The sequence below is a fragment of the Archocentrus centrarchus genome, chromosome 5 (assembly GCF_007364275.1).
Source record: "Archocentrus centrarchus isolate MPI-CPG fArcCen1 chromosome 5, fArcCen1, whole genome shotgun sequence".
Lineage (NCBI taxonomy): Eukaryota > Metazoa > Chordata > Actinopteri > Cichliformes > Cichlidae > Archocentrus > Archocentrus centrarchus.
This window is the reverse complement of record NC_044350.1, coordinates 1,757,692-1,773,391: the sequence shown is the minus strand read 5'-3', so window position 1 is coordinate 1,773,391 and position 15,700 is coordinate 1,757,692. Positions and strand designations below refer to the sequence as shown.

General features: G+C 39.6%; 1 protein-coding gene across 1 annotated transcript in view; it reads right to left on the bottom strand.

Moving 5' to 3' along the window:
• LOC115779880 (copine-8-like) overlaps positions 1-15,700 on the bottom strand; it is a 196,032-nt gene that overhangs the window by 159,110 nt on the left and 21,222 nt on the right. The window contains exon 3 of the mRNA XM_030728763.1: positions 14,415-14,455. Within this exon, the coding sequence (XP_030584623.1) occupies positions 14,415-14,455 (41 nt within the window). The remainder of the gene's footprint in view (positions 1-14,414; positions 14,456-15,700) is intronic.

Sequence of the window (15,700 nt, the reverse complement as noted above, 5' to 3'; positions counted from 1 at the left end):
GGAGACTCTTTGACTGAGAGAGCCCCGCCTGGTGCAAGGATTTGGTTCGGTCTGTAAACTATTTCCTGATCAAGCTGATCACAGGCCAAAGATGCCATGCTACAACTTTTTTGATATGTTATACAAAAGGAAAACTTACTAGATAATCACTTCCCATAAAGTATCTATAAGAGAAGTGAGTCTTACGTAATTACTTTGATTCATAGGATTTCAAATATTCTGGGTTTAACACTATTAACTAAACACTATAAAACCCAGCAAGTTTGAGGTTGCTAGTGAGTTTCTGCAGGCTCTGTGTGCGCTTGCTCAGTAAATGAGTAAAACACTAAAAAGGAAGATTTTGTTAACAAAAGAAGCACAATGGACCTAAAGGTGAATGAATTTATTTAATTGATATGAATGACAGAGAAGCATTCAGATACATCAAATTTCTTTTCAGCTGTTTGCCACCAGAGACCAAGAGAAGTGAACCAGCTGTCCTGGCACTCACACTGCTCTTCCTTCTCTCCCCACGATGAGAGGGACAGGCTGTTTAGTCCATCCTCTCTCCATGTGCAAGTCTCCCTGCTCACTTACTGATATGTCACAATCTCTCTTCCTCCCTGCTTAGACTAGATAATGAGGAAGTGCTACGCATCACATTTCCACTGTGAGCCTCCACCTTTCAACAGCGTCCGCACACTGTTCTCCCCCTCGATGCCACAGAGAGAGCACTGCTGGAGGAGGAAATAACCTCAATCCTGAGGAAGGGAGAAATAACAGTCCCTCAGTCAGAGGTAAAGAGGGGCTTCTTCTCAACTGTTTGGTGCAATAAAAGCAATTATATTCAAGGAGGAGGAACATGAGCAAAAATCTTATTAAATACTTTTGAGCTATTAAAGTCCAGGGGTTAATAAATGAATAATTATATGCATTTATTTTTGACTACTCTCCTTGCTTCCTTTCCCATGTTTCCTTCCTATTTTCTTCCTCTTGTTACATCATCATCCTGCTACATCAGTTTCCCTTGTATTCTCTCTTTGCTTTTTCTTTTCAGTCCTCTCCATTTCTCCTTATCCTTTTCCACACTTCTCTATTCTCCCTCTGCTCCTAAATCCATTTCCTCTATGTTTCCTTATGGTCTCCTTTTGTAAAAGTCCTCCTTTCAATTATTCAATTTCCATTTCTCCTTCCCTCTCTTCCTCTCATCTACTTTCCTCCTCTTTTCTTCTCTCTCTCTTTCTCTCTCTCTCTCTCTCTCTCTCTCTCTCTCTCTCTCTCTCTCTCTCTCTCTCTCTCTTTCCATTCCCTCCCATCTTGTCCTCTTCTTCTTTCCTTGTTTCGTCTCCCTCTCTGTACTCCCCTGTCTTGTGGCCCTACTCCTCCTTACTCTCCTTTCTTGTTCACTTCTCATTCTTACACTCCTCTTCCCCCATCCTCTCTTCTTTTCTTCTCTCTTCAACATCAAAGCAGAGCATGGTAACAGCAGGCCATGTATAGAAATCATCATGTTTCTGGTTTAGTGGGACAGGAGGCCAGTCAACCACAAATACCAGCCACTGTTGGAAACCATAGATCCCTATTCTTTCTGCTCTCTTCTTCAAAGTAAAGGAAAAAATGAAAATGCTAAAAGAAAAAGGGAAGCAAAACAAAGCTAGACTAAATTAATAAATATCAAAAAAGAGTCAGAGAGTTTAGGGATGGTTGGATAATTGATTCCAAGTTGGAAAAGTGAATCACATAGAGACACTCACCAGGGTAAGTGAATGGGTAAGAAGGAAAAGGTGTGTGGAGAAAGAAAGAAATAGAGACAGAGTACAACATACAGTGTGTGAAATAATTATTTGATCCTCTGCTGAATTTGTAAGTTTGCTCATTTACAAAGAATTGAACAGTATCTAATTTTTTTGGTCTCATTTTAATGTAGAGAGAATATCAACCAGAAATCCAGAAAAAACACATAGACCTGCACAAAGCTGGAATGGGCTGCAAAACATCAGCAAGAAGCTTGGTGAGAAGGTGACAACTGTTGGTGTGATTGTTCAGAAATGGAAGACATATAAAATGACCATCAAGATCTTGGCTCATGTGGGGAGGATGATCATGAGAAAGGGGATATGTCAGCTCAAAACTACATGGGAAGAGCTCATATATGATCTGAAGGCAGTTGGGACTACAGTCACCAAGAACAGCATTGGTAACACATTACGCCGCAATGGATTAAAATCAAAATGGAGCCCTTTGGCATCAACTTAGCCTGCTGTGTTTGGAGGAAGAGAAATGCTGAGTATGATCTCAAGGGCACCACTCCCACAGTCAAGCACAGAGGCAGAAGCATTATGCTTTGGGGGTGTTTTTTCCTGCTAAGAGTACAGGACGACATAATCGCGTTTAGGGGCCAATGGACGGAGCCATGTACTGTTAAAATCTTGGATGAGAACCTCCTTCCCTCAGCCAGAACACTGAAGATGGGTTATGGATGGGTCTTCCAGCGGTTGGTTGATATTCTGTCTCTCGCTGCTAAATTTAAAATACCATAAAAAAAAATTGGAGACTTTTCATTTCTTTGTAAGTGAGAAAACTTATAAATTCAGCAGGGGATCAAATTATTATTTCCCACACTGTAAATAATCTTGTTAATGATGATGCACAATTGCATGTACAATGTATGCTCTTGATTTGATGGAAGGCAGCACTTCCACATTGGCACTGTGGGTGTGAGACTACCTGCCTGTCCACTGAAGGAACTTGGAACAGGCACAAGCTGGATAGTAATTTTACTGGAATGGCCTCTACATCAACCTTTTCGGCTGTATTTCTTTACCTTTTATTGTACAAGATAAAATACACTACTTGTGAATTTTCAAAATATTACATGTCTTACAGAGGGCATTTGCTAAGAAGTGGTTAAATGGGGCCGTTCAAAATCATCACACCTAACACAGAAGCTCGATGGTTGATTTTGTAGTCATATCACGGTGGTGTAATTTATTTATAATCTACAGTTAGCATTTTACTTCTGGAAATTGCATTTATGCTTCAAAACTCAAACTAATTATGTCAGAATATGTGGTATCATAAACCTTTGTCTGCAGAGCAAGTTTTGTATTCTAATCTAAAACCTAAAACAAATACCACTGTCGTATTGTTTGTTGCCAAGTGTTTTCTTCATGAAGCTTGGGTCCTCTACCTGAAAGTTTGAGGTTTCTCTGTAGTATCTTAGCTGTTCCTGGGACTGCACTCTTCTGGACAGAGACCACTGATGTTGTACTTGGAATCTGATCGTGCCACTCTTCTGGTTGGGGGGGTTACAGCTCCGAGTGCTCCTAATACCATTAGGACTACTTTGGTATGCAACTTCCAAATCGTGCCTCTTCTTTACTGTCAGCTGCAATTGCTGCATCTATCATATTTGCAGTCTTCGGCTCCTCGTCAGCCATAACCATAACTGGTTGATGTCCAGCAGCTGCTTGTCTGTCTGGAACTTGAGCAGGCCATCTACTGATTGGAAGGGTGGTGGTTCAATCCCTGGATGTTCTAGACTGAACCCCAAGTTGCTCTCCGATGTGTTCACTGGAGCGTGAATGTTAAATAGAATGCACTTAAGTCTAGAAAAATGCCCAAAAGCTCTTTGAGTGCTCAGGTAGAGTAGGAAAGTGTTATACAGAAACCAGTCAATTTGCCATTTAGGCCTCTCAGTGTAGGGCATATCTGTTGTTCAGATCTGTGCTGTGTTCTTATATCTTCAACATTGGCTCTTGAGATACCCAGGTACCTGTAGCTGTCCTGGATGTTTGCTATCCTGCCTACTGGCAATTCCACCCTTCAGTCCAGATAACATTTTTAACACATTTGTTTAATTCAGTTCAATTCAGGGGAGTCAGTGCATGGCGTCTAGCCTGGGCTGCTTCCCCACCAGAGAGGTGACATTCCATGTCCCAAGAGCCAATTTTAGTCAAAGCCCTCAACCACTGACAACCACCTGACTGTCACTGGACTGGACAGCCACATTTACACATTTAATTCCTGTCCTCATTTTTCAGCTATTTAAACCACAGTTTTTTTCTGTCTCTGTGTCTAAATTGAAACCCCCACCCCCCATTTCAAAAGTATAATTATCAACCCAGAGTTTGTTATTTTTACCAGTGCAGCCACTTCACATAAAATGTCAAAATATGGAGAAGACCAGCAAGTTTCAAATGAAGGAGATAAATCTCAATTTAGTGACATTCTAAAAGAATTTTAAAGAAGCGGTAATATTAATACAGAAACTAGTTTGGGAAGAACTACTGGAGCAGCTATATTTCTGGGCTACACTTCAAAGCAGCAGTGAATTGATGTGGGGCCTTCTTAGTGTGGAAGTAGAGATTTGTGCAATGGATTATCAAAAGAGATTTGCCCTGTCAGCACTGCCCACCTGAAGGATGTGAGTAGATGATAGCTTAAATGAAAAAAAATCTAATCTCACAGGTATTTCCACAGATGTGAAGCCTAGCAGAGACTGCAAACAGTCATTCACACTGAACAAAGAATTTTCTGAGAAAAATGATCAGCTTATCGTTTCTGCTACATCCATGTTTGTAAAGGAGTAAAGGCACTGCTAATGTACCAATGATATACCACTCAGCACTCAGGCAGGTTATCAAACTACAGCACAACAGCTTGTTGACACTTAATAGAACTCCCCCGCAGTTCACAATGAGTCCCAACTGAATTTTGGCATATTCCTAAAACACAGTACAATGCTGAAAAATCCCATTTGGTTGATATCTTCATTAAAATAAAGTACATGAATATACAGATCTCCAGTGAAAGGCTGCCATTCAAGCTACTGGAACGCTTTATGTTGGTCTGGAGTCAGTAGCTAATTCAATTCAATCTTTAATCAAACATTGACAAAAAGACTTATAACTTAGAAACTATGATTCTTACAAGTGGGATGTGTATTGTCAACATACAGAAAGTACCATATAATAATATAAACTATGTCACATTTGACCTCTGACCTATCCTTCAAGGTCAATAGATTGATTAGAAGCTCAAAGTGATGATCATGCTACATAGAGCTATTTAAAAGAACAAAGAAAACAAACTGAATATATAAAATACAGCAGAAACAGAAACATGATATAAAAATGTTTTTCTTCTGTTTGCTGCAGTACAGACTGCCAAATTCATTTTAAGCCAGATACTTGTGAAGTGCACCATCCTGTACTGTTTAGTGAAACTCACTCTTTCACAGCGCTGTCAGTAGAGACTCTCAGTGGTGCACTAGGATTTTACAAGTGAACTTCATCAACCCACATTTTTATCTGTGTGGAAATCTGATATTTCAATCCTGTGCCCTAGAAACTGCATCTCTACACAAGTAAACTTTTGTCCAATTATGTTTATTGACTGAGTAATCATTGGCTGCATTACATTGCAGTGAAAGTATCTTAACTATACTGTGCTACATGAATATATTATATAAAACACAGAATGAAGATTAAACTTTGTCTTGTGATGTTTCATCATGAAGTTTGTGATGATTAATGGAACTATGCTTTGAGTTATTCATAGGAAATTTCATCTAAGTTACACGAGTCATAGAGGAGGAACCAGCTGTTTATTTGCAGCAGTACAAAATATTACCAGTCACTGATTCAGTAGTTCCAGCGTGAATTAGGTTCAGTCATTCTATCAGTAGCTCGACGCTGTGTGACATTATCAGTGCACACTGACCCTGTCCTTTTGCAGCTTGAGGACTAGGTCAAATATAGGGATCTAACCAGGGACATGAAAGAGCTGAGGGGGCATTGTGGTCAGTCAGTCTAGCTTCCCCCTTTTCCTCAGTGGGGAGGAAGAGTTTGAAGTTCAGAACCCCATCTGACACAATCACTGCCTTCCATCATGGACCTCCACCCCCACCAAGCACAGGAACAAAGCCCAATCTATGAGATGTCAATAAAGGAGCCCTGGCCTGTAGAGGGACCGTATTTGATTCTTTTAATCTAGTGTCACTTCCTGTTAATAAAGACAGAAGCATCCAATCTCTCCAGCTTGATTGCTTTCTGCTTCTTCAAAATCTATCAGCACCATTCAGCATATATATATATATATATATATATATATATATATATATATATATATATATATATATATATATATATATATATATATATATATATATATATATATATATATATATATATATATATATACACTGTGGTTATATATCATAATGAAAGATATGTGTGAGTGGATAGTGCCTTTGACTAATGATTTTAATCTTAAAAAAAACAAGAGGCAGAACATAAACAAGATAATTGGCAGAATCTTTGAGCTAATAAACCCTTCGGTTTACATTATAATACGCCTTAATCTTCACTGTAGATAATCTTGTTTTTGCCTCACTGTTTTTAATGTCATAAAACTTTCTGAAATGATAACTGTGACAAATGTTCAGATTGTTCAGAACAGTTTATCCCAGTTGACATTTACATGTTCCTTCTTGCGTATGAATCAACATTTTGCAAAAATCAAAGCGTTTACCTGAGGATTTTTTGGCTTTATGGAGCTTTGTGGTAATTACTGATTTCTAAACAAGATGGGAAAAACTTTGTCTCTAATCTGGCACTGATGAAAGAGATCCAAATCTGACATTAGATAATTAGGCTTCCATCAGAAAGATGTACTACTGAGAGTTAGTTAGGGGACTGTGAGACCGTTCAGGTACTGTCAGGATGCATGTAAACACCACACTTCTCAGTTTTTAAAAGTGTGAAGTCTTAGGAGATGTTACATCAAACAAGCCTCAATTGCCTTTGAAACCTACAAATCTCATATGACAGGCATGAGGCACTGAAGGTTTAATTTATCTTAGAAGTGCCATGTCCACTAAGGCAGTTTGAGCTATTCAGCTGGTGATTTGGGGAGCAGTTGGGGGATGGGTGTGCACACCAATGCTTCATTATTTCTCTTGATTAACATATCTAATAAGTTCAAGTAGTCTGCTCAGGAAGCTCAAATATATGATTTGGCTAGTGAGGCTAACTGACAGCAAGTGACGATGCAGAACTGGAGAAAGTGCTGAACTGTCCCCAGCACCCCAGTCCTTCCAGTAACCTGAACATTTCAGACATGAGAAAATGTGACAGTGAAAGAAACCTGGTCACACTTCTATATGCCCTCTTTGATTTTGGACACTAAATTCTTCAGTTGTGAAGACTCTTGTTTAGTCTCTGTGTTATAGCTGTAGATTCAACTCTAAAAACAAGTGATCAGATCTCAAGGGGAGAAAATAATCATGCTGGATATCTATAACAATATGGACTGGGTGATGCCTTAGGAATGAAAGGATGCCACAACGTTTGATGGAATTGAAAATTATCATCCTACAGAGGACTGAATTCAAAGACACCCGGAAAACCAAAGTGAAAAAAAATATGCAGCAGAGCTGGATGCATGCCTGACAACATTGGGGCCATGACAATGATGTGCCATCCTGGAGGAGTTGGACAACCTGTGCAACCTCTGCAGGGTCCAGATATTGCCTCGTGCTACCAGGAGTGACACTGACCTTAGCTGGATGCAAAACTAGTGAAAAAAACAGTCAAAAAAGATGAGGGGGGAAAAAATGTCAGAGGCTTCCACCTGTACACCATTCCTGTTTTGGGACTTGTCTCACTGTTGTCCCTCTGAAACTAATTAACAAAACCTTCTGCTGCTTAACTGACCAGATCAATAACCCAGAAGCTTAACTGACTTGATGCTAAACTCTGATGAAAAAGTGTTCTTTTTTTTGAGCAGTGTAGTCAAAGATCAGGTGACCCTTAAATATCCCTTAGTTATGTAGCTATAGACTCAGGCTGCTGTGGGAATTCCCATGATGTACTGAGCTTGTCTTCTATGCTCCCAGTTTTCACTCCCAGTGCATTTATTTGCCACTATGGAATGTCATTAAATTTTGTCTTCCCTCCCCCATAGTTTTTGCTCCATCCTTCTCTTACTATGCTCTACTTTTCTCCTTTTTTTCTCCTCAACTCCCAACCAGTTGCAGCAGATGGCTGCCCCTCTATGACCCCGGTTCTGTCAGAGGTCTCTTCCTCTTAAAAGGGAGCCCTTCCTTTCCATTGTCACCAAGTGCTTGCTCATAGGGGATCATCTGATTGTTTGAGTTTTCCCTCTAATATTGTAGGGTCCTTACCTTACAATATAAAGTGCTTTGATGTTGTGAAGTGGCACTATATAAATAAAACTGAATTGAACTGAATTTAATTATTTTTCTTTTGGATTCAACAACAGAAGTGAAAGGAACTCTCCCAGGAAGAAAAACTCATAACACACTTTAATGTATCTTTGTTTTTAATAATTCTATGCTGCTTCAACCCTTGTTAGATTGACAGACCACTCATGGCACACTGGTTCAATCCAATCAACAGTGAGTAGTGTTTTGGTTTTTTTTGGAAATCTAATAAGCCAGGTTGCTTTTCCTGCTTTCCTCGCCGGTCTGTTGAGTCACCAGCCAGAGCTCTTCAATACAGCTGACAATAAAAAGAAGATATTAAAAAATGTGTTGGCTGCAGTTTTTAACCCTGAGGGGGTTCCTTTCTGTCTCTGTCAGGCTGTTTTACATGTTGCAGATTTCCAGCCAGTTGTCAGTTTATTTCTTTTCTTTTTCCTGGCCTTTGAAATTGATATTTTTTCTACAGCCTCGCTCTCTGTATCACCTTTCTCCCTGTTTTGCTTTGGATAATTCAAGTAAAGGTGAACCATTAAACTCATGAATCCTGTCTGCTTTAAAAGTACTTAGTAAATAACAATAAATAGTTCAAAACTTAAATTGCAGTCAATCAGTGGGTTTAAATCTGGCAGCCGAGAGTAGTAGTTTTTAAACCTTGAGGAACGGCATTGGAACGACACTCTTCTACTTTTTTCTCAAAGCATATTTATTCTCTGAATGGTCAGGGCTGCTGTATTGATGTATGAGAGTCATGATTTCAACTCATGCCCTAAGCACAAGAAAACATACCATCTATAAACAACTTAGAATAATAAGTATATTCCATTTGCCTTTTATTAGTAAAAAAAAAGCAGCTAAGTAGTATTCTAGTATGGAGATAGTAAAAGTAGTCATAAAAAGCAGCAAAATATACTTTTTTTTTGGAGGAGCTAAAACCGTTAAAGTTAACTAAAACTAGGAACAATCAGAAGGAATGGGAGTAGGAGAAAAGAGCACACATTTAGGAAAAGCAAAGATATGTGAGGAATGGCTGATGAAGCTGGTCAGACAGGAGGAGCTGGAGATGAGGCTGAACAGAGAGAATTTGTATGATGCTAGCACAATATTAGTCTAAGAGACCATCAGCTCTGCTGTAGTTTACTAATGTATGCAAATGAGACAGTGTGTGTACATGCCTGTGAGGTTGGTGCACTGCAGTGCTGAACAAACAAAGAGCAAAAGTCTGCTCAAGGCACACCAAAGGGCAAAGCAAAATGTCAAAGCGCTCCTGTGTCCAGAAGTCATCGGTCCTTCTGTTCACTGCATCATACGATGAAGGGATTGTTGCCGTAGTGTTGTCGTGAAGCAGGGCCTCTTTGTGAAGCAGGGCCAAATTAACATCTATCTTTTAGTCCTGGGTCATCTGCAGTAGCAGTTAGCTGTGGTTTGCTGCAAATAACAATGTGATCCATTTCCCCCTGTATTAACCAGCCTTGTTGTCAGTCACACCCTTTCATGAGTCAATCTAATGACTTTCACCACCAAATAAATGCGCGTTGGTCTTTACACCTGTCACACTTCAAGGATCCAATGACTTATATCTTATATCTGTATATCTGAGGTAATGTATCTTGTTCAAGTACATGAACAATGTGACATGAACACTATAATAAACCCTTTGATTCTTGTGCTCAATTGACAAGGCTGAGGCTTATTAAAGTGTTAGCAGTAATTTTCCAGTCACATTCCCTCTGGGAGAGCTTTGCATCAGTTTTTTTTCTGTACTGACAAAAGGTTTTTGTGATATAAGTTATTCAAAAAAAACTCTCCTCTGCAATTCTTTGTGACACAGCAGCATACAGTAAACATAATGTATCACCTGCACTTGAGGGGGATTTAAAGTTAGAAAGCGACTGCTTCAAACCTGTTTTCAATTGACTTGATTTTTTTTGTTGTGCAAGAAAAAAAACAGTAAAAGCTCACACAGCTTTGTCAGGTTGCAATGTAACTAAAACATTCTTTTTTTTTTCTTTTTTTTTTCTAGTGCTGTGTGTGCTTTTTCGCTGATCCTTCATCCACGCTACAAACAAATGCAGTCACTGTGGAATATATGACCCACCAGCATTTGCATGCACTTGCTATCAAACATCCCAGCGACCACAGCTTTTGCAGGAAAGCACAAAAACCTTTTGATGACAGGCATGAGCACCTTGAACCGTCGTATTGAACACAAACACGCACACTGACATGCTTTGAACAGTTACTTGTCATCTATTTTGCAAGACGCACGTGGATGCTGGATTCACACAGCTTTGTTTTGGGAATGATGGGCCAAGCTAAACACAAGCTACATGCATTTAAATTGGCTACAGCATGACCTGTTTCAAACAGTGATGTCATGTCATTGTCTATCTTGTGGTATTTTTGAACATGAGGGATCATCTTCTTCCCAGCATTGGACACTTGATAGGCAACCCACAAGAAAGGCAGGCGCTCTCATTCTCTTGTAGCTTAAACACTAAAAACATCTGAGGTGAGACATAAGCCATGTAGTTATTGAATCTAATCTTTATATTTTACTGTAAATTGCATGATCAAAGATTGAACTAGCTTCCAGGTCTAAAATGTAAAGGCAATGTGGAAGTGCTTTAAACTTGCATTCTTTCTAATGGCCAGCAAAGGGTAACTGCTTTGGTTGCAACACTTTAGGCTTTAGGCTCTGTGGAAGTTGATAGGAAACGATGCTCATTTTGTAAATTTGTGTTATTACCAGAGTCAGAAAGGAGGATAAATCAGGGAACACCAGCTCTGTGAGCATTATCAAAAAGGAAAGTTTTAAGTTTAATCTTAAAAATAGAGAGGGTGTATGTCCCCTGAATCCAAACTGGGAGCCGGTTCCACAGAAGGGGCTTGAAAGCTGAAGGCTCTGCCTCCCATTCTACTTTGAAGTATCCTAGGAACTACAAGTAAGCCAGCAGTCTGAGACCGAAGTGCTCTAATGGGGTGATATGATACTATGAGGTCTTTAAGATAAGGTGGGGCACATACAAGACTGGAAGGAGAAAGATTTTTATTTTAATTCTAGATTTAACAGGGAGCCAATGAAGAGAAGCCAATATGGGAGAAATCTGCTTTCTCTTTCTAGTTCCTGGCAGTACTCTCACTGCTGGACTTTTGGGGAAAGAATGTTCCATTCTTGTCTAATATAGGATTCCAACTATTTTTATTTTATGATGCACCAGATGTTTCAATTGGTGAAAGTTCTGGACTGCAAGCAGGCAAGTTCAGTACCTGTACCATTCTACAACAAAGCCATCCTGTTCAAATAGCTGCGGTAAGGGGTTTTGGCCTCGTCTTATTGAGATATGCAAGGCATCCCTCAAAAAAGATCTGTAGATGAGAGCATATGTTGCTCTAAAACCTGTATACAACTTGCAGCATTGATCGTGCCTTTCCACATGTGTAAGCTGCCAATTCCATAGGCACCAATGCACCCCATACCATCAGCAATGCAAGCTTTTGAACTGAGAGCTGATAAACAGACTGGATGGTCCAGAGAATGCAGTGTCCATGTTTTCCAAAAAGAATTTTAAATTTCAATTCTTTTAACCACTGAACCGTTTTCCATATTACCTCAGTCCATTTTAAATGAGCTTTTTAGAGATTCTGGAGCATGTTCACATATGGCTTCCTCTTTACATGATAGAGCTTTAACCTACATTTGTGGTTAGCACAGCGAACTGTGTTCACCAAAAGTGATCTCTGGAAGTGTTCATGCAGTTATTTCCATGACACAATCATGCCTGTTTTTAATGAGGTGCCGCCTGAGGGCCCGAAGATAACGGGCATCCAATATCAATTTTCAGCCTTGTCCCTTGAGCACAGAGATTTCTCTAGATTTTGTGAATCTTTTGATAATATTACATACTCTACATGATGAGATATTCAAAGTAATCATGAATTTATGTTGAGGAACATCATTCTGAAATTGTTCCACAAATTGTAGATGCAGTTTGGTTGGCTGGTTGGTTTTTGCAGATTGGTGAACCTCTGCCCACCTTTACTTATAAGAAACTCCTGAAATGTTATTTTTATACTCAAGCATGTTACTGACCTGTTGCTAATTAACCTACTTGCAGAATGTTTCTTTTCAGTACCTTTTACTTTTCCAGGTTTTTGTTGCCCACCCCCCCACCCCAACTTTTTTTGAGACATCGTCCCATTAGAATTATAAGGTTCTACCTGACATTTTTGAAGAACTTGACTTATTGTCATATTCTTATTCGTTCATCAACAATATGTAAGAGATTTTTTTTTAATTATATACAACTTTAACCATTTTACTCACAAAACAAAAAAGTTTCTATCTGCAAAATCAAGCTTTAACTTGGTATTATAAGGTTCTATTATTTAACATCTCAAAATGGGTTAGAATGCAGATAGAACCTTATTATTCTAAGGGGACGACATGTCGCTGACTTCAAAATTCAAAATGAGCTAATATTTTTCAAAAAATAGTAAAATGTCTCAGTTAATCATTTGATATGTTTGCTGTGTTCTATTGCGAATAAAATATGGGTTTATGATATCATTGCAGTGTCCCAACTTCTTGGAATTGGGGTTGGATTATTTATTATTGCTGTTAATGTGATGTTTATAGAATTATTATCAACTTTGGCTCAAAAAGTTCAGAATGTAAACATAACCACTGCATTTACAATAATATTTTCATCTCTTTATTTAAAACTAAATTGATTAATATTCCCAATATTTTCACGCTCATGTTTTCCTCTTGCAGAAAAAAGTGATCCAATTAAGTATAACATTAAGAAGGAAAATGCCATTTAATCAGGCCAGCATTAAATTTCCTTTGCTTAGCACCGTTCAGCCACGTGTGCTGAATGGTCAGGTTTCCCTTCATAGCAGAGGTTTCTGTCAGGATGTCACAGGCAGCAATCCTGGTGCATAAATCGAACAACAACTTAACATAAGAAGGTGCATTTCCAACTTTCATGTGGAATTCTGATGTAGATAATCAGGTATGTGTTTGATACTCAGCACTAATATTTTTTTGGTAAGGCTCCTGTAAAATCTGAATCCTTCAGATTTTTCTTTAATTTCATTAGCAGTAGTTTTGACACTGAGACAATGATCCTTGGTGGAAGACTGAAAACAGAATAGGATCTACCCTATCTAATGTAATCTCTACTGTCACGAGCACTGACAGATTTTTGTTGTTTGCACAGCAAACTTTCAAAATGCATCACAAAAAATCAGGGGGAGGATACATTTTTTATCCTTACTGGGGATAAAAATAATTTAGCAGAGCCAGAGACATGTAGATCCCACCTGGCAAATCGCACATGTGCTTGGGGCTGCTGACATTCCAGGTCCAGCTGAAGCTACATTATGAAGCTGTGAGGTGGGGTAATACACAATCCTCTCTTCTTGCCAATTTTTTTAATGCCTTGGGTGGTGGGCTGTCTGCAGTTTTGGTATGTTCCACACTATGCTGACATACAGGGTATTTGATGTGTCACACTACCATACGTCCTACCATCAAGCAACTATATGCACAGACAGGGCCTCCCAGTGACAGAAGATTTTCTAAAGTACTTTGTTCAAGTATAAAATTTGCTTCCATACAAGTGCACACTTGTCCGGTAAGCTGAAGCCTTTCTTGACAAAAGTCATTTTCAATCATCTTTTGGCATTTCTTAATATTTGTTTTTGTTCTCTGAATCATTTGTTCTGTTCTTTTGTTGCTGCCCTCTTACTTCTTTTCTTTCTTAAGACTGCACTAAGATGCAGCTCACTGCTGTTGTTCCTAAAGGTTACTGCAATACACTCGTACTCAGCGTGTGTGGCCAGCAAATGCAAAGTGTCAATCAGGGGCCAATGACTAGTAACCCTAATTGGGGACCAACTTAATTGAGAGCCCTTGCCATTCGATCCCCAGGACGCAGCTTTTCATTCAGTCAGCTGCTGTACTGTGTGTGTAAGTGCCGTGGGAGGCACTCACTATATTACTGCTCACTGATGCTTTGAGTGCACAATTAACATGCACGAGGCAGTGATTTAATAAACGCTGCATGAGACAGATCACTTCCAGTTGAATAATATATTGTGCAGTTTAAAAGGCATCAGGGATGTGAAACAACATCAGATGAGAAATTAAAAAATGAATGATGAATTTGATTAAAAGAATCGGTGTGATGGAGGAAGCAGTTACCTGGATCTGACTTTGAGAACGTGTCCATGTCTAACAGGTTTCTGCAACAGAAGGAAAGAGACTGGTTGAGACTGAAACATCAAAGTATTGCAATACTCAGTATAACAGCATGGTAATGTCTTCCATGTGTTCATATCCAAGTCCTAAATAGGATATGAAGTGGATTTAAAGTAAGGAAAGTCACAAAATTAAGTCAGTATGGAAAATTTAAAAAGTAATACATTTTGGTTTTCACAGTATACTCTACATAGATTACTGCATTGCAAGTTAAACAGAGGAACTTCTCACAGCTACAAGAGGTTTTAATAGACATGAATAATTTAAGATTATAAATGTTAAGAGTAGCACGGTGGTTAGCACTGTTGCCTCACAGCAAGAAGGTCCTAGGTTCAATTCCACCTTGGCCTGGGTCTTTCTGTGTGGAGTCTGCATGTTCTATGTGGGTTTTCTCTGGGTACTCTGGTTTCCTCCCACAGTCCAAAGACATGCAGTTACTGGGGTTAGGTTAACTGGTGATACTAAATTGCCCATAGGTGTGAATGTGTTGGCCCTGTGGCCCTGGTGACCTATCCAGGGTGTACCCCTGCCTCTCACCCTACGACAGCTGGGATAGGCTGCAGCCGCCCGTGACCCTGAAAAGGATATCCATCCATCCATCCATTCACTTCTGCTTATCCTGTTCAAGGTTGCAGGAGCCTATCCCAGCTGACATAGGGCGAGAGGCAGGGTACACCCTGTGCAGGTCACCAACCTGTCGCAGGGCCAACACAGAGAGACAGACAACCATCCACACCTATAGAGTAGAATGGGAGGCAGAGCCTTCAGCTTTCAGGCGCCTCTTCTGTGGAACCAGCTTCCAGCTTGGATTCGGGAGACAGACACCCTCTCTATTTTTAAGATTAGGCTTAAAACTTTCCTTTATGATCAAGCTTATAGTTAGGGCTGGATCAGGTGACCCTGAACCACACCTTAATAATGCTGCTATAGGCCTAGTCTGCTGGGGGGTTCACATAATGCACTGTTTCTCATTCACCTTATTTACTTTGTTTATACTCCACTCTGCATTTAATCATTAATTGATATTAATCTCTGGCTCTCTTCCACAGCATGTCTTTCTCTCCCCTCAGCCCAACCGGTCGCAGCAGATGACTGCCCCTCCCTGAGCCTGGTTCTGCTGGAGGTTTCTTCCTGTTAAAAGGGAGTTTTTCCTTTCCACTGTCGCCAAGTGCTGCTCATAGAGGGTCGTTTTGACTGTTGGGTTTTCTCTGTATTATTGTAGGGTCTTT